The sequence below is a fragment of the Stigmatopora nigra genome, chromosome 2 (genome assembly GCF_051989575.1).
Source record: "Stigmatopora nigra isolate UIUO_SnigA chromosome 2, RoL_Snig_1.1, whole genome shotgun sequence".
Classification (NCBI taxonomy): Eukaryota; Metazoa; Chordata; class Actinopteri; order Syngnathiformes; family Syngnathidae; genus Stigmatopora; species Stigmatopora nigra.
In genome coordinates, this window is record NC_135509.1 from 5,422,062 (window position 1) to 5,441,622 (window position 19,561).

Genomic DNA, 19,561 nt, shown 5'->3' on the forward strand with positions numbered 1-19,561 from the left:
TTGTTAAAGTGACAAAAAAATTCAACCGTTTTTTTGTTTAAAATAATAAAATGTAACTTTAAATCTCTACTAATAAATCAACCAAAAATCCTGGTCTATGAATCTATGAATTTGATATATAACTGACATCTATGCACATAGTTGTTATATTAACAATAATATTCCCTTAAAATGTTACATAAATTCAACTTTTTAAGTCTTGTGTGTTTGTTTTGTATATAATCCTTCCTGCCATATCAATCCCGAAAAACAAGTATAATATGAAATCTAACAATAGCAGCAAACGTGTAACATATGACAATTGTACACCCACGGCACACCCTTCCATCACATATCACTGTCTTCACTGATAGATCACGTACCCACCTGAAGCTTCTCAGTATTGAGTGAATGTGACAAACCGGTGGAGGTGTCTCTGTGAAAGTGACTGATTTTTGTATTTTAATGCCAACTTGTGAGCATGACCTCCTTTTCAAATGACTGGAATATTAACAAGTAAATATATGGATGGAGACATCAGCAGGCAGCTACAATCCTATCCTAATCTTAACTTTTTTTTTTTTTTATAAAGAGTTGAATTGACAAAACTCAGCTTGAAAGAAAACGTGAAGCACATGTAAACAAAACAGGCTTTTGAAATGTAGGAAGATCCTCACTTCACTGCAATTAAAAGAAACTACTTTTAGATATTAAGGCAGCATTATATAGTAACTTTCTATCTATTGTATTTGTTTGGGTATGTGTATCTGAATTTGTATCATAAATGGAGGCCAAAGTAAACAATAGCACACATAGCAACTCGTATTTATTGAACACCAGATTTTTTTTTATGGAGGGATTTTACACATATATTATCCAAATCCTACAAGAAAAAAGTAATTTAAATATTTATATATATCTTTACAAATGTTCATGAGCCAGTCAAAGAGCTTGTGTCGATCCAAATTGTGGTTTTGGAGAGTGTACAAAGATAGACATGGACATGCACAAGAAATAGTCATTGCTGAGTCACTGTCACAAAATGGCTCACTTGGATCCATCTCACGCTTTACAAAAAAATAAATAAAAATAAATAAAATAAAATAAAAACTCACAAACATACTCACACACTCGCATCACAACGTAGCCTATTGCATCAGTTGTGACATTCAATGTATTCTTCGGAGAATTTAGTAAGAAATCGTATGTAGTTATGATATATAAAGTCCAAAACTGACTAGTATTTTCATTTGATATTATTGCAGCGATGCAATATTTTAGAACACAAATGAATCATTGGTACAATCAAAAACATGGTACAAAATTTGCATTAAGAACCATATTTTAGTTGCAAAGCATTAAAACTTGCTAAAATTTAGAATCTTATCATGGATATGATTTAATTATATGTGAGCTATTCCACGGAGACCCGACACCATGGAAAAAAACGTCATTATTGTGTTTTGAGGTACTTTTCAAAACTTCAAAATTATTTAAGATCATTAGAATTAGCAAAGGGGAACTTTTTTTCTCTCCATCATATTTTAGCACATTAGATGCATGAGAAAAGTTACCTCAAAGGTCTTTATCAATGATCCTTTATTTGAATAAAGTGACCATTAGCCCTCATACTATAATGTATGGTAGATTTATGCTACCAATTGAGGCATTGCATTTAGCTTTGAGAATATTTATGTATGTTTTTGTTATAAAAACACAAACAACTTTTGAATGCAACATTTAAGAACTTTCTGAGGTGTGCGTTGATTAAAAAATTGTATAATACAAACAAAGGTTATCCAGATAATCTTTTTTTGTGAAACAGCTCCAATATGTGTACTCAAATATCATGAAGATTTCAATATTAACTTTAATTTCGTAGTAAAACTTACTAAACTCTCATAAAAACAGAGGCTTTGTATTATTCCAGGCTTGGTTGGAAAAACAGTCGAATATTGTTTTGTTCACATGGGAAACAAACTGGTAGTATGGGTTGTGAACTTAAAAAAAACTGCAAAAAACCCTATAAAAACTGCAAAAAAACTAAGCTAGTAAGTGCTCTTTTGTGTCTTTACTGTTTGTGGAGTGTATAAATTGCAAAACCATTACCCTGTGCATTTAAGGTATGCTACTGTGTTGTCTCTTCCAAATGTTAAGGAACCTGTCAATCAAGGTCATAGATTAAACATGAGGTTTATAAATCTTCAACACATTCAAATGGTCAAATCCTTTCTTATCAGGAAATGTTGTGTTGTGCAAATACCAACCCAGCAATGGAATACTGATTTTGAATGCCCAGTGTAAGTCCAGAATGATTGAACTTATAATGAGTTAGAGAAATAAATACACACATACTCACACATATTTACTCACACACTCGTACACGCACACACAGCTCCAAGGCACAGGGGAGCAGGCAGTTGGGACTACTCAGTCTTTTCAGTTTTCCCGTCTTTGTTCTGCGACTCAGTTGCTTTCCGGAGTTGTGATTTATCCGAGCTGCTGTTAATCTGTTGATCGGTTGGTCCGCTTGTTTTGCCACTTGAGTTTTTGTCCAAATAGTTGAGCATCTCGCTCAGGACTGTTTGGAAAGTGCTGAGAGCTGCGCAAACAGCCGGTGTGCCGAAACCATGAGTGATGAGACTGTTGACAAGAAGATGGTAAATCAAATGTATAGCGACTATAGTAAGTGTGTTTTTTTTTTGCAGACTCTCAAACTAATTATATATTTATATGAAATTGTATTCAATAAATCAGGGGGATTACCCGAGAATTTAATCACCAAAAAATGGCAAATTGGGATTTTTTTTTTTTACAAAATGTACTATGCCAACAGTGAAAGAAACAAAGCAAATTGTGTTAAAAAATGCATGAAATCAATTAATATTACCAAATAAAAGCTTAAACAGTACTATCTACTGCAAATGAAATTTAAAGTTGTTTTTATTTCCATCATTACGTATACATAGGAAGAAAACTTAATGCTGTTAATGGCATTTAACATTGTTCTTATCAGTCACTGTTACATGATGTCATAGCATTCACTCTAATTAATTCTTGTCTAAACAACTCATGTATCTTTTCCTGTTTGTGGATTAACTCAAACTTTCTCCACAGGGAGACATCACCCATGACCTTTCTGATCAGACCACTGGTCCTCCCACCTGAGCCTCCCTCATGAGGTTCCCGTAAAAAACAGCAAAGCTGCCACATTTGCAAATGGCAAATAGCTCAGTAGAGACTAAACTGACACAACAATAGTTTACTTTAATTGATGCTAAATTTAAATTCTGCTCTAGTAGCAACACCAAGCTCAAAAAAAGAAATATTTCATAGTATTACAGAGTGTTTTCTTGTGTTTTTTAATTACCTGAAGTGTGTAAGGTGTCTCTGAATGTCCAGGTCCAGGATGGGTGTTGGTCTGGAGGAGCCCAAAGGAGAACGATCTTGGCTCAACAAATCCTGGAATTCCTTGCAAATTTGCCTGTAAGAAACAAAACAAAACTTAGTGACCTAGATCTAAAAAGCTATACTGTTTTTTGATACATTAATGTAGTGTATAAGGAGGAATATCTGCTGTTAGGTTATGCTAAAGAAGGAATTTTGTTTATTTAAAACAGAAATAACATTAGCAATTAATTTTCTCCTTGTGGCAATAATTTAAAATGTATTACATATACCAATAACAGACTATTTTGCAACAATGAAAATCAGTGCTTCCAAATGGTATATGCAAATATGATCTATAAGGTATATATATTAATACATATCAATTTGAAAATCCAGTATTGCAAGTATCAATATTTCAGTATGAATTGTCTTGTAAGTATTTTTTTGTGTTTTAAATGTAAACATTCTCTCATGCAAATGTATTTGAATCAGAAAATGGAGCACAACCTGTTTTTTGTATGTGTGTGTGTGTGTATAGTGTGTTTGTGTGTCTTCTCACTTTGTAGCCAAAACCATTTTTTTCCGTGCGCTAGATTCTTTCGACTCATTGTGCTGCCGGGCCAAATGTTCGCCCACCGCCTTGCTGGGAAACTCTGTCTCACAGGTATAGCCAAAGTCTCTTGCCAGGTGGAGTGCTTCTCCTGCATAAATACATATCACAGACTGATGAGAGGGATGCGGATGGAAAAATAACAGGATTTCAGAATGAAAATATAAAAGAAACTCACCCTCCACCAGGGAGGTAAGCAGTGTGACATTGGCAGCTTTTCTCCGTCCTGCCGGCAAGTTGAGACCGAGACGGTCCAATTTCTCCCGAAGACAGCGACCGCCATTCTTTGACTTGGCTCTGAAAAAGAGTAGACAAGTTTTATGTCATGTCTTTTATATTTTTAGAAGATTTGTATTTCTCTCTTTCTTGGGAATTGTTCCAAAATACTTGGTTAGAAGAGTCGAGTATAGACAAAGGAATTTAGTGGTAGACAATATTTCATTGCAATACTATGACAACATCATAATCATAAATGAAAGTCAGGAATAGATTAAAACGTGTCACTTTCTGTACAACTATCACTTCTTTAATCAAGCACATCTGCATATTTAATATGCTTTCAGGTTTAATTCCCCTTGAGCTTCTTTATGTCTCTTGTTTGAGCATTTATCTTTCATGAAATACATACTATTTTGGATTCATGTCATTTTCATTTTTTTTGTTCCACATGGATATGTGACAATACATGTTGCTAATTCTATTTAAATGAAGAATATGATGGTCATTTGGGGGTGGATCTTTGAATTTGGATTGAGATTCATCAAACGACAAATTCGTAAAAAATAGTCTTTTTTGGCTGTATGTTAAAATGTCTAATATTCCTGTATTAATTCATTCATTTTGGGGGAGCTGGAGCCTATCCAATCAGCATGGTTGTTGGGTGTACCCAGAGAAAACCCACACAGGTATGGGGAGAACATGCAAACTCCACACAGGATAGTTGATATGAACCCTGATTCTCAGAACTGCGAGGCGAACCTGCTAACCACTTGTTTTCTGTGCCGCCAAATGTCTAATAGTAATAATAATATGACACTTAAATCAAACTTGTATGAAGTATCTGTCTCAAAACAGAGTTGTTAGTTCACTTCTTGTTTACCAACATTACTTTAATGTTGATTGTTGATGAGTATTATTCATTATCATTATAGTACTCTTTCTTTGTCTCGTAACCACATCGATAACACACTGGTTCCTCTAATCCTTGCAAGGTTTTTCCTCAGACTTGCCAATAGTGGTGCTGAACGCTACTCTACCGGCATATCCTCTCTTTTATCTGAGCTCTACAAAGACTCATGTAGCTCTCTTCAAAGTTCATTAAATAGATTAACGTTTGAAAAGTGCTCGACAATCTTCCTCAATTACTATTGCCCCTCTAAATCAATAACATTGAAGAACACTTGTATTAATTGTGTGCATGAATGCAAAGTATACCGTATGTCCAAGAACTGTTTGACTAATGACCTTTGTCGTTAGTCTATACTTATAGGCGCTGTCCAGGGTCCTGAAAACGAAATGTCAAATTTCTGTTATTTTTTTTTCTCCACAAACCTGCGTAATATTCCACCCAGTAGAGAGGCATTGAGGCATTCTGGTGGTGACAGTCTTCTTTTCACCTCTGCAATGGTGACTTTGTACTTGGAGGTGGAGCTGAGTAGTGACAGTCGACCTGGTACCGAGCAAAACAGATCTGTCGGATTCACCACACAAGTTCCCCCTGCACAAAAATACATAACAATTTGTCAGAACAAAAGTACCACATAAGATTTTTTTTACTGTGACAGAAAGCAGAGTACTATTTAAAGTGCAAGTGATTTAGTTGGAAAACTCAACGGCAACAAAATTTGAGAAAATGTGCCAAGATCCCGCTGTGCTTCTACGAGAAAAAAAACGTATACAATTCATGACATCACATATACAACCCAGCAAAATGTTATAAATAACAGTCAGACAATACTACTATTGTTTTTAAAAATCATTGAACTCACCCAAAACAATCATGTGATTGCATGCTTATAAATAAGAATTCTATCCAGTAGTGCATTTATCACTAAAAATGCTTTCAGAATTTTTGTACTACGAACAATACAGATGAATACACTTCCCAAATAAAACATATTTATTACCTGACTACTCAACCAATAGAATTATACCATCGATTTGTAATAGACTGTATTTCCTCCATTATAGCTGACTACAATGTCTTCATATTTCCATTGTTGTTTTGTGACAAGAAATATGATTGTGCTTGACAGCTGACTAATAGCCTCCTTTTTTTCAGTCAATCACTTCCTTTTTATACTCTTAACTATACATGTAGACTTCATAAACGTGAACTTGAGCTTTAAACTAATATTTCTATAAGTGAGTAAACAAAGCCTCACTTTATTAGATTGATGGGCTGCTATCAGGTGCTTGCAAAAGTGTCCATAAAACACTGAAGGCTCTTATTTATTAACTGTATCTGAATAAGTCTTTGCTTTCCACCTGGAATATATTGTATCGACTGTTCAAGATGAGAGAGCCTATTATTAATCAACTTTCACTTAAACTAACGTGCCAAGCATCTAAAACGCAAGGTTGCTGCATGTCTGATGTACTGTGGGCTATATTCTATTATTCATCTGCCTCATTATCAAACCTAACAGCAGGGTGTGTCGCTTTGTTATCAGGCCATGCCGGATGTGATGGAAATGGAGAGAAAGATGCCATTTAGGCCAAAGAGAACAAGAGCTGCAGGCAAAGATGCCCACGCCAGTCATTTTTTTGGGTGGCCAATGTGGATCCATTTGGCCACCAAGATAGGCTCTCTAACCTACATTTTTCTGCTCAAAATGTATTATTCACAATCAGCACCAGTGTGTGTTACACTAGGAGAAGGCAGTTGAATATTTTTTATTTCTAGGAAACATAGAGGATCTTATTTCAAAACCTAACTGGAATTGCAACATTGGGGCTTCCATATTCTTGAAAAGTAAACTTATTTTCTTCTATGTACTTATAAAATAATATATCATTGCTAAAGCATTATAGTTTTTATATCCTCAGTACAGTTTAATGCATTGTATATGATTTTATAACATAATTTACAATACTTTATACAGCAACTGTGTTGTAGGGGAACTGTTAATTCTATAATAATCTATCTTAATAATAATAGAAGTTATTTAGCTATTATTGCTCTAATTCTGATCATACTTATAACAAGTTTTCATAAGCTAGAGTGAGATGAATCAAGCTAAAGGTTAAACAATAAAATAAAAGTGAGAAAATGCCTTTGCTGCTCCCATGCTTTTGAAAAACTGATAAGTTGTATAACTTAAGTCATTGTGGGACATGTATTCCATAAAAAATAATTATTATTTGAAATATTATTTTTATTATATATTTTTTCTATAAAATGCTCTCGTAGTTACAAGAGACAACATTGTTGTATTTTTATTCAATGATTCATTTTAAGCTGTTTATCCTCATCATGGTTGCGGGGGTGCTGGAACTTATCCCAGCCAACAATGGGGAGTAGGCCGTGTACACCCTGAATTACCAGCCAGCCAATCAAAAACTAACAATCATGCCTCCACACAAATACATACCTAGAGACAATTTTGAGTTTTTTAGGAAACTGGAGTACTTGGATAAAAACTATGTAGACTTATGGTTGATTTAAAATGTGATGTTTGCGAATATTTGTGATTGTAGAATGACCAGTAAGTACTTAATCTGCGCATGCGTCCAATTCCACTCTAGTATGTGACCTGTCTGTCAGAATCACGCGCTCTGACAGGGGGCGCGCTCCTCTGAAAGCCGCGGGTTCACATCCTATTAATTCCCCTAAAAATGTTTTGATACAAAGTAGTTTGTATTTTATGTTGCCAAGGGCAATCGAAACGAGCTATTGCTGCTAGTGCAGCGAGCGAAGCGTGCGGGCCCAGAGGCGATAACGGTATTTAAGCAACGGAGAGTAGCCTCGGGCTGCGGCGCGAGCGGCGGGCGGGATCACACGCGGAATCAAGCGCCTTTTTAAAACCAGTTTGCCAGGGAAATTAAAGAAAAAGAACATGGGCCCAATGTCATTCTTCTCATAGTCGAACAACAATGTTTACACGCGGTTTCTTGCTTGGCGGGGAAACGTGGGAATGAGGTGATGTCACGCGCTGAACCGGAAGTAGGCCTCAAACGGTGGTTCACTCAATGCCTTAAGGTGACTGCGGCAGGCGACCAATCCATTTTGACGTGGAGTCAAAATGGATTGGACGTCTCTGTTGATGTGGGTTTTTAATATCAATGATAATATTTTTCAAAACACATTGTAGATGGGGTGGCAGTGAAAGAGTTAAAAGTGCAGACGGCTTTTAATGGCGAATGCGTTCCTTGACTGGTTTTCATCAAAAGGAAGGAGGGTGGGGGTTGTATATGTGAATATTCATGCCTGCAAAGCCGTAGTCAGAAAGAACAACATTAATATGATCTCGGCTGAATCCGGGGCCCCGCTCTACATTAGCATATCAAAGCGTGCGCCCGAGGCGAGAGAAGCTATCGATACAGGAGTGCGAACTAAAGCAAAGATTATTGGTTGTGATGGTTGCGGCGGCTGAGCTCAGGGCCAAATACTGCGCACCATTAACCGAATGTGATAGCGAAGGGATTCCCGCGTCAATCTGAGAGAAAAGCCCCCAACACCTCGGCAGGCCCGCCTGATGAAAAATTAAAGTGGAGACACGCAGCTTTCCTCTCCGTATGGAAAAAGCGCGTCGGCCTGATGATTTTTTTTCTAACAAACACACGCATGAGTTCTTTCAAAAATCGCAATACTTTGTGTAAACCAGAGGAAGGATTGTTGTCCCAAGAAACTGAAGTAAAAATGGTCAATATCTTTCAGATTTTTTTTCAATAAGTCAAATTTAAACAACTGACACTGATTGGATTTGTTTATAAATTGATTTTTAACTTCAAATCTGATAAAAAACAGATGATTTCTAAGAAAATATTCAGAATGGCATTTGATTAAGCTGCATTAAACCTCATCATATAATAATCAAATAATTCTGCATGCAGTTATTCCAAAATACTGTTAATTTTAAAATACTTACAATACTCACACTCTACATTATGATATCCCATAATGACTGCAGTCATTATTTATACCATCTGTTGTTTTAATTTTTGAGAATTGTCTAGTACACAACTCTTATGATTATTACCAATAAAAATTATGAATTTAATTGACCAAATTGAGCCTGATCAGTTTTATAATCAAATAATTCTGCATGTAGGTATTCCAATCTGCATTTATTATGGGATATAAAATTTAGAATATCATATTTGATACCCCACAAACACAAATATGATATTCTAAATTTGATATCCCATAAAGACTGCAGTCAAAAAACGTCCTATACTGATACAAAACATGATAAATAAATCCACAACAAAATATTTAGTAAAAGGGGATTCTCTTTTCAAGGAATTTAGTGACTGCTAAAGTGATTTAGGCTGGAAATAGGCATCAACATGTACCCAAGTGAAAGTGTAATAAACTGACAGCACACTAGTCGAGTGTTCCGGAATAGTGTTTGCTCTCTTGTCTTGTCGTGTCAGAACACGAGTGTTCACGGCCTGGGGTATACAACGCAGCAACACAAGGAAACATAAGACAAGTGGAAGTGGGTCTTACCTCTCCGGATGACGCCCCCTTGGCCGTTGAGTACGAGCCCACACTGTGCCTCCACGGAGCCCTGTGGAGGGAGACGCGCTCATTAGCTGACAATCACTTTGTAGTCCTTGTTTCAGCAAACTTGGGGTGATTGAGGACAACAAGTGTAGTCTATGTGTGAATTGCTACAGTCACATTGAGTGTCAGGTCAAAATAGGGAATGGATATTTATTTATTTTTTTATTGTGGGATGTATCCAAATCAATCAACATCCATCAATTTCTAAGTAGAATAAAGAAAAAATCTTAAGGCAAGAGACATGAAATAATGATGTCAATAAATGGGGAAATGTGTTATTTCTGACACCCAATCAGTGAAGAAGGGCAGTTTTTTCCCATTATTTAGCATTAACGAACAATTATCAATATATTTATTTTTAACTTATAGATAGGGAAGGAAAAAAGTATTTTTTTCTATAAAATAGTTGTTTTCAAATATCAGATTTACTGAATTAAATTTACAGGATGAGATTGAAATGTTGAATAGAATTGTGTTAACTGACACACTTGAAAGACTTTTACGTTTACAGTTATAATTGTGATTGATAAATTAATTGTCCTTTATATCCCATAACACACATTGATTTACCTTTACATATTTCATAGTGTAAAAACATTTTTAAATATAAAACAAAACCAACACTGTTTATCATTCAACAGATAAAATAATTGTATATGGTTAAAAAATACCACAGTATTTATAATGAAACAGATGAATAATTGTATTTGGACCTCAAAATAATATTTGATATAAAATCAAAATTTCAATTTACCCTAAATATGCACATATACATAATTAAACTACCTATAAATTTGGAGGTTGACTATTTTTCAATAATGTATTTTTACTTCTCAAAAAGCAATGGCATTTCACATCTATTAAAAAAAAGATATATATAATATCTACAAGGTCCAACCTGTTGTAGACTTAATAGCCCGTGTGTGCATTTTAGTCCAGATCAGCACTATCAACATTGTCATCAAGAAAGAAGAACACGCTCTTTTCATTCAGAAACACTTAATCCCCCGTGCGAGCCTGGAGGCCTGTTCCTGCTAAAAAAAAAGCCCCCCCATTATAATAAAACGGGGAAAAAGGAGCTTGTTGTATGTAGTTGGTCTTTTTTTTGAGGGGGTATGAAGGCTACATATAAACCCGGCTCCTGTTCTGTTTCTTTTTATTCCATTGCGGAGCTAAAGTGATTATTAAATCAATATACAAAATGCAGAGATCTTGCATGAATTAACTTAGTAATGGTGGAAAGGTGTGGCAGCTGCTTTTGTTCAGCATGAAAATCTCTTTAAGTCTCTCAAAAGATGACAGTGGGCTCCACGGAACCATGGACGCATCTGTTCCGTCCACGCTTTGTGCGAGCTCAGGTTCACGGAGCTTTTCTTTCTTTTTCTTTTTTACCAAACCGGAGCTGGTTTTATACCATCCAAAGGCATAAAATATAATTAAATCTGATGCAAAATGCAGAATATCCCATATTTTTGAAATGCCATTGCAACTAAATTTACAAATATATTGCTTGTAATAGATAAATAATAATATATAAATATAATAATAAATTAGATGGAGAAATTAATTGCAAATACTGCATTTTATAATTTTTAAAAATGTAATTTTTATGCTGGATGCATAAAAACATAACATTTCTTTTTGTTCATTCATGTTAACTCAACACCATTGAAATGGTTTAAAAATGTAGTAAATAATGCCATCATGTTCAAATATGGTTAAAAGTTGGTCAACATACTTAACAGAGGCGACATTATTTGTCAACGTGTTTAACTAGAGGCTTGTTTAAATGAGCTCAGATGTCGTTGTATAAGTAACAAAGTTGATTGACGTTAAGTCGGTAATTGGATAAACTATGGTGCTTTATGGCACTCGAACAGGGGCATTGTGTCCACAAGCCCGATCCCTTAATCCGCCCTTGACCGCAGAATAGAAACCAGCCGCTTTTCTTGAAACGTGCGCGCGCACACACACACACGCGCACTCACATTCACATCCAGCCATTTTTTTCTTCCCGATGAGTTCTTTACATCCAAAAGATTTATGTAAAATCTGGGTCACGTGTGCGCGTGGAAAAATAAAGGGCGGATTTGACGAGGATTGTATAGACTGCCAGTCAATTAACCTTTAGAAAACAGACGCCTGGCTTTTCAGGGGCGCGGCCCCCGTGCAGACTTGACATTTACTTGTTGTACGGTCACGTTCGCTACTTGCTGGCAAGCAAATGATCTGGAGATGATATGCAGCATTATTCGCTTTTTCTCCATAGACCTTGCAAAGAACCTATACACATGCCGAGCGAGCCAAGTCAGCAGACTGGCAGACATCTGGCGTCCTCTTTGCCTCTCATATTTCGGAATTATGCTTGTAGTGGGGTGGGGGTATGGTGTCAATAGTGGGCCACTGGAGCATGGATGCTTGGGTGGGGTGACCTTAGTAGACTAGACTATGGTAAATGGGGACTACCTGACTAGACGAGAATACATGAAATATTGACCGCATGGCCAAACTATTGTGGACATCTTAACAGTACTGCAATTTGTTGCAAAAGACTTCCAGTGCCCACAGGATTTGTGTGGATCAGTCCACAGGAGAAACCAGAATTGGCCATATGCCTAGAGAACCCACGTGTCAAATTTGGCCTAAAAATGGCTGCAACTTAAAAAATTACAAAAAACTTGGGTCCTGCAGGCATACTACAATGTTGGACAACATTCAATGAAGAGTGTGTGGTTGATTTACAACTAGATTATGATAATATTCATTGGAATATTGTTTTGCTATACTACCCTATACCATACCATTCCATACCATTCCATACCATCCCATACCATCCCATACGGTGCCATACCTTACCATACAACACTGTATCATACCGTACCATATCGTACCATACCGTACCATACAATACAATACCATACCATACTGTACCATGCCATACCACACCATACCATATTGTACCATACTATACCATACCACACCATACAATACCATCCCATACTATGTATACTCTGCCATGCAATGCCATGTTATGGCATGCTATTTGATGTTCCATGCTATACTAGCATGCTGTACAATATAACACTATCCGCTGCAGTGCTCTTGACTATATTTTGTTGGCTATAGTATACAATGTAACACTGCAATAGACAATACCACACAATATACCTCACTGGATAGACTGATATTTTAAAACAAAATCATGTAATCTACTTATTTTTTAAATTGCATCCTTTAAAATCCTCTATTGTAATGTCTCTGAAATTAATGAGAATGATTTCACTTAGTGATCAGTAGTGTTCTTTGACATTTTGTCAGAATTAAAAAAACATGACTTAAAATATCTTTTTTAATAAACTATTTACAAATATTAAATGTTTAGGTTAGCATTAGATGGTGTTCATCAAATGTACTGTTACCCATCAAATGTATTGTGATGCTGCATGTGAAAAAAATCACTTAGGGCTGGCCAAACATAACTTTAAGAACAATTAATAAAAATAAAATTATGTATTTTGATGTTCTTCATGAACCATATGCTTTTATCACATTTTGTTTGTTGTCATTAAATTGCTTACTTGCAAAAAGTGGAGATGTGTGTGCGTGTGTTGTGCGAGGGATGGTGTAAAGTCTATCATCCTATCCTACATGAGTCGGGGTTTGTGTGTGTATTTGTTTATTTTTAGTTGAGATTTGCAAAATGGGTACCTGCAAGTCGTCTGCGCCCGAGGCAAGGCCCAGGCCGGCAGCAGGCAAGAGTCTCTGGTCCGGATGGTGCATCCCGACGCCGTAGGCCTGCGATCCATGTGACGTCATAATGGAGAGGTCGTGTCGCCGATACGCGTCGAGGCAGCCCAGCTCTCGCCGCTGTTGCTCATCCAGACACGACGATTTGAGCGCCGAGCGCGCGTTGTGCAGGTTGATGAAGTCTGCGGGCTCCCCGTGGTGGATCTGCTGGTAATACTGGCCCGAGTGCAGCGAATTGAGCCCGTAGGCCTCCGGGGCCACGGCCGGGTGCGAGTGCTGGAACTCATAGTGGAAGGACTGGTGATGCAGGGGAGTGTACTGATGGTTGGCCGAGAAGTAAGGAGAGGCGAACTCCGTGCCCGCCGACGCCGGGTAGGTGAGCGGGGATGAGGAGGAGTAAGCGACCGAGGAATTGGCCACGGACTCCAGGCAACCGAGCTGCATGAGCCGATAGCTGTTTGATCCGTCGTGACGTATCTGCGGAATAAAGAAACACAAGCGGGCTGTGGGAACCGTGTCATTTTAGCAGTAGCAGCCTTTTTCTCCTCGTAATGGCTTGGAGAGGGGTAAAAAAATAAAACGAGAAAAACAACAACAATGACAACACACGCCCTGACTACAAAAAAAAAAAAAACTCACAAAGTGCGTTTTTCCTCGCTTTTAAATAACCTAAAGGAGATGTCATCTCAAACGACCGGCAACAGGAGCTATCATTTGCCTTTTTCTTTCCATTTTTAAACCCCATTTGCTGCTATTTAAAACTGAAATTCGTATTTTCTTATATTATCCAAAACTTTACTGCTTCCAGTTACTCCCAATGAATACACGCACAAATCATATTCCTCCACATAAGAATAAAAACCATTTTCCTGCTCACTCTATGTCCTTATCCCTATTTAAAAATAATAAAACAACATTTTCTCTAATTAAATACTCCGATGACTACTCCACACAAAAATCCACCCAAGTAAAAACCTCATTTGACTTATTTTTAAAACAATTAAAAGGCGCATTTACCTCTGCGTCGTGGACAAGTCCCGGGAAGGTCGCTGACATTGTGTTTTTTTCCTCTCCAAATGAACCGGTTTTGTCCCTCTCCTCTCCGATGATTGTTTAAAAAAACGCGTTAAAATCCCCCAAATGTGCATTAAATGGTGGAAAGAAGTCTCCCCCCCTTGCTCGCTGTGTGTGGGTAAGAAGGGCAAGAAAAGCTGGTGCAAGGCAAGCGTCTCCCCTCTGCACGGACGGGGCTGGCTCACGGATTTTGTACTTGCAGGGTATTTCTCGGCTGATGTCGTAGGTCCCTTGGTAATATAGAAGTTTGGAAAATTAAGCATCAGCACTGAGGAATGGGAGGACAATAGACGGAGCGGAGTATCCCAAGAGACCAGGAATAAATATTGTATTTTCGTCTTGATAAGGAAGCACGTGCTGATTTCAATATTTTTGCCCGTTTTTTTTTTAGTTGGGCGGACATTTCCTTTTTTTACCCGTTTGTGCATGCATGGGTTTCTTTCTGCTCGCTTTCACTGTGAGGTTTTTTTGTTTTTGTTTCTAGTGATCCTTATGTTTGTATTGCATTTTTTTTTGTTTTGCAAAAGAATGCGGATTTTGGACTGGAAATGTAAGTTGATTTTGTGTATTATAGGGAATGTTTTTAGGGAAATAAAATGGAATTTTTAATGTTTAGAATAGATGTTATGATGGAGAGCAAGGGGGATTTTGGATGTGTTTAATAGTGGGGAGGATTTTGAATTGAAAAGAGGATTTTTAAACAAAAGGAGTGCATTTATGCATGTTTTTTTGCAGGTTTGTGGATCATTTTGCTAAAACACAATGAATTGCATATGTAATTTTGAATTGTATTTTCACTGTTACTACTGTTATTCTTATAAACTATATTTTCAAAATACTATTTTCACTTCTGCTGCTTGGACAAAATCTTTCTGGTTCGATTGTTGCTGTAATGATTTTATATCAGAATGCATGCAATTTATTTTTCATTGTAGGAAAAAAAAGGAGTAATCGATGCACAAAGCATTTTCTTAATAAAATCAATTTCAAAACAATATCCATTTCCCATCGTATTGTATCTTTACTAACTCTTTTTATGCCTCTTATTTTCATTTTTTTGTGATTTTTTAATACTATTTACTCACCTGCTTGTGCCCTTGGGGAGGGTTCTACAGCTCTTGCAAGGATATGTTATTGCACGGTCTAATTTTCTTCTTCTTTTTGCCTTATTCGTTTCTCATTGACTTTTACACTGTAAAATACAAAAAATGCAAAAGCAAGTGAACATGCACACGGATAAAGTGGCTAATATGAAACAGTGGTGCACCGTGGGATATCTGCAGCCCATTTCAGGAATACATATAGCTGTAGACGTTGCCCTTGGGCAGCCTAGGAAGAAACAGCAATACAAAACGTGAAGGCGAGAAGGTAAAGCTTGCGGCCACAAGACTGGAGAGGAGCAAGTACTATGGTAGAGATGGAGATGGGAGGGGAGGAACACACACTGTCTAATAACTGTCACATTCTCTCCCATTCAGAGCAAACGCATGGGCATAAATGGTGGAGATAAGCCCCAATCAGTCTTGTTTTGTTTGGTGTTTTTCTTGCTCGTCAGCTGTAAGCAAAGCCAATCTTCATGTGATATTATTAAAAGTGCAGACTGCTGACGCCCAGATGCCTCCATTGACTCTACACTTTAATTAAGCAACTATTTAACCCTCCCATCTGTTCCTGCTTACATGCACCCCTCTCACACAGCCATAATAATAACAATAATATTTTTCATACTGCACCAGAACAATAAAAGTATATGTCCAAATAATATGATTATAGTATATGTGCTGCTTGAGAAAAAAAATGCAATTGAAGTTGCACCCTTTTGTTTTTCTCTTTTTGTATGAATCAGTAATACGTCCACGTATTATCCATTTAAAAAGTTCTCAGGGCCTTTTAAAATATTTTAATTACTTAAGCATTGGGTTTTTTTTTTTTGCCCTCTAGCTTCTTACATCAGCTCCACGAAGGCCGGTTGTCACATCCCGGCTAGGTATGTAATACTTAACAGGGAGGCGCGTAGAATGGAAGGATGCAATGGATGAATGAATGTGGGAGAAGGGAGGGGGCTGGATATAGCAATGAGATGCTCTCACTTTCCTTGGATGCATGATAAAGTTGAGTTCTGGGAAATTAAACGAGAAATAATCAATTGGACACCCAATATTGCAATGTGAAGATTTATTTATTTTACATATATCTTTGTAATCCACGAATTAAGCAAGATTATTTAACACCTGATTACTAAATAGGAAGCAAAAGAGTTTACAAGCAAGGAGACAATTGCACGGTCATTTTAGGTCAGTGGTGGCGAACATGCAGCTCTCGAGCTGCATGCGGCTCCCGTCCAAAATGAATGAGGCTCTTTGCTTCTTATCATATTTTGTATATACTGTAGCTCTTTTTCTCGTTTTATGTTTCTCTTATTTTTTTATTCTATTTTAAAACACAATCAAATTTATTGGGGCGGATTAAAAACAAATATTAGATTACATAATTTAGCAGATTGGATTTTATTTTCAATGCTGCTTTTGACGTGCGCCTCTTTGACTTTCAGTTTAAAATGTTGGCTCTTTCTATCTAACTTGTTAACCATCCCTGCCCTAGGTCCTAAAACTGGTGCCCATATATTGGTCTTGCTATACAGGGGACTGGAAGTGTCGCATGCACCAGATGCGAACTGATCTCCGGACAGGAGCCAGTCCATCTGCCGCCTGACGAGGCAGGGAAAGGCCCCAAACCCAGTAAAGCCCACAGGCGAGAATTTTGATCAGGCCATTACTTATCTGCAGGGGACTGCAGAAGGGGTTTGTTGGTATATTTTTAGAACAAGTGTGAGAAAACAATTGAGGATTACAGTTAAAAATGTGAATGTGCATAATAATAAGGTCCACTTAATATGTGAATGAACGGTTTGCATAGTTATTTTTTTTAGGATGTTGATATTCCAACCGCTACTTTAATATTTCCTCCTTTTCTTTCTTTTTTTTTTAAATCCTCAAGATATTTATTGTGTGGAATGAGTTTTAATGTCGTTGTCAGTTTCATGCAATTACAGGTCACTTCATTAGTTATAGTTTCATGCCATTCACATAAAAAGTCAAAGATGTATTAATTTAATATTTTTTATCATTAAGGTTGAAATGCACAGCATTGAGATGTGTGCATATATTTTGTTTCACATATTTGGCATATCCAGGTTCTATGTAATCAAATATAGTAGATAACCGTTGTGCGTGTTAAAGAAAAAAAGTAAGTGCATCTATGACGCCAGTGCGCATGCGCGCGTCTTGTTTTTTGTGCGTATTTTAATTTAATCTAATCAGTCCGTTACGGCCAACATGCGAGGTTTTTTTGTGTGCATGTGGACTCCAACTTTTTTCATCACAAATAACGACTGGTGTTGAGTATAAACAAACAGACTCGACGATGTTGGTCCTCATGATAATAATAAAAAAGCAATTAAGAGTATAGTGTCTGACCTAGATAAAGGATGCGCCTCGGACTGGAAGCACAGGTTAATATGCAAATATGGATCTGCTAATTGTAGGGATTTAGTTGTCAGTTTACAGAGGGGAGGGGGTTCTGGGGGGGTCGTCGCCTTGTTTTGCAGCAAATTAATTTCTGCTCATGCATGCATGTGCGTGAGGTGAGGAGGCAGGAAACAGGTGGTCGCTGATAGTCAGGGAGAAACAGATTGACCAATAGAGAAAGAGACATCTTTATTGACCAGTTTGCTCTTCAATAGTGTATTCGTTGAAAATGGAATGAAATAAATCACGTGACCAAACGGTTTATTAGCCTATTATCTGATAACTACAGCAAGATGGGCGTCTGGGTATCATTGGTGGTCAGTATTGCCAATTAGTGCGTTTAATTGTTGTTCTTTGTGTGTGTAATTAGTCCTGAAGTCAATTGAGAGGTTTATTGAGGGCAGACACGTGTCAGCTGCTGTTGAAATAGTCAAGAAAAAGGCCAATCTGCCACCAACGGACAGCAACTCAACCATATTGAAGAGGCTTAATCCTTCATCTTCATAATAATATTAATAATAAAGCTCGTTGCAAAGTAGCCCATATTTTTATTGCAATTTCCTGCGCAGTGAAGTTGTTTATCTCCATCAAAGCAATCAATCCACGCTGTTCCACACGGTCAGTGATTAACAATATTTTTTAATAAAAGTCCACAGCCATCAAGCTGCAACCGATGCTATAAAATTGATCTTAAAACTTAACTTCAGCAGCTGTTGGCTCAGTGGGCCTGGTGCGCGTGCGTCTGTGCGTGGATCGATGCTTATTAACTTCTCTTTGCTTGAGTTTTTCAAGATCACACGGAAGCCAAAAGTCTTGCCAATATTTCTCATCCACTTTTATTGTAAAATGAATAGTAATGCAATTAGGGAATGATTTCATTCATTCACTTTTCCTCATCAAAAATTTTAACTTTAAATGCCTACATTATAGCGATGCAATCAAAATATAGCGATGTTGCATCTTATTTTGACTGACATAAAGGCCTACCCCATATATTTTAACTGTAAATCCTCCAAAATAAAAGGTTTTGACTTCAGTAAATAAAGAGATTAATAATTTCTTGATTAAAGACATAACACTGCTTTTTTGGGGGGTCATCGCTGAAACGGTACGCAAGGCTGCACTTAATCTGAAGGTCAATAAATTCGTTTAATTTTGAATTAGCAATATGTTTCCTATGTTGTACATGTCCTTACCAGCAGAGGACGCTGGTTTGGCAGAGCATCCTGAGGGGGAGATTAACCCACTGCTTTCTCAAGGCAATCTTTTGCCCATAATACACATTTGAATGTCATATTTAACATATGCATACAGGCTTTACATTGGTTCCATTGAGTAATTCCTGTGTAATAACTGCAATCTTTAAACACAGAGCTGTTATGGTATATGTCGTAAGTGATAATGTGTAGATTGCATTAGGGAGATAAAAGACTAATAAAAGAAAGAGCTTTTATTAGCAATGATAGATTGAACCTTAGCAAAGTTACTTTAGATTGCTGATAA

The 19,561-nt window shown here is 37.0% G+C and overlaps 1 protein-coding gene across 6 annotated transcripts in view; it reads right to left on the reverse strand.

The window, feature by feature from the left end:
- Positions 1 to 788: 788 nt before the first annotated feature.
- Positions 789 to 19,561, reverse strand: part of tfap2d (transcription factor AP-2 delta (activating enhancer binding protein 2 delta)) — a 58,311-nt gene continuing 39,538 nt past the window's right edge. For 4 of the 6 annotated variants that reach the window (XM_077711668.1, XM_077711648.1, XM_077711639.1 and 1 more), the window contains 9 exons: positions 15,617 to 15,723; positions 14,475 to 14,761; positions 13,419 to 13,934; positions 9,654 to 9,714; positions 5,531 to 5,696; positions 4,158 to 4,276; positions 3,929 to 4,070; positions 3,350 to 3,463; positions 789 to 2,622 (listed from right to left, as the gene is read on the reverse strand). In XM_077711668.1, coding sequence (XP_077567794.1) covers positions 2,406 to 2,622; positions 3,350 to 3,463; positions 3,929 to 4,070; positions 4,158 to 4,276; positions 5,531 to 5,696; positions 9,654 to 9,714; positions 13,419 to 13,934; positions 14,475 to 14,513 — 1,374 coding nt within the window. In that variant the 5' untranslated portion in view covers positions 14,514 to 14,761; positions 15,617 to 15,723 and the 3' untranslated portion in view covers positions 789 to 2,405. Of the gene's footprint in view, positions 2,623 to 3,349; positions 3,464 to 3,928; positions 4,071 to 4,157; positions 4,277 to 5,530; positions 5,697 to 9,653; positions 9,715 to 13,418; positions 13,935 to 14,474; positions 14,762 to 15,616; positions 15,861 to 19,561 lie in introns of all 6 variants that reach the window. The other 2 variants (XM_077711677.1, XM_077711684.1) reach the window with 2 other exon arrangements.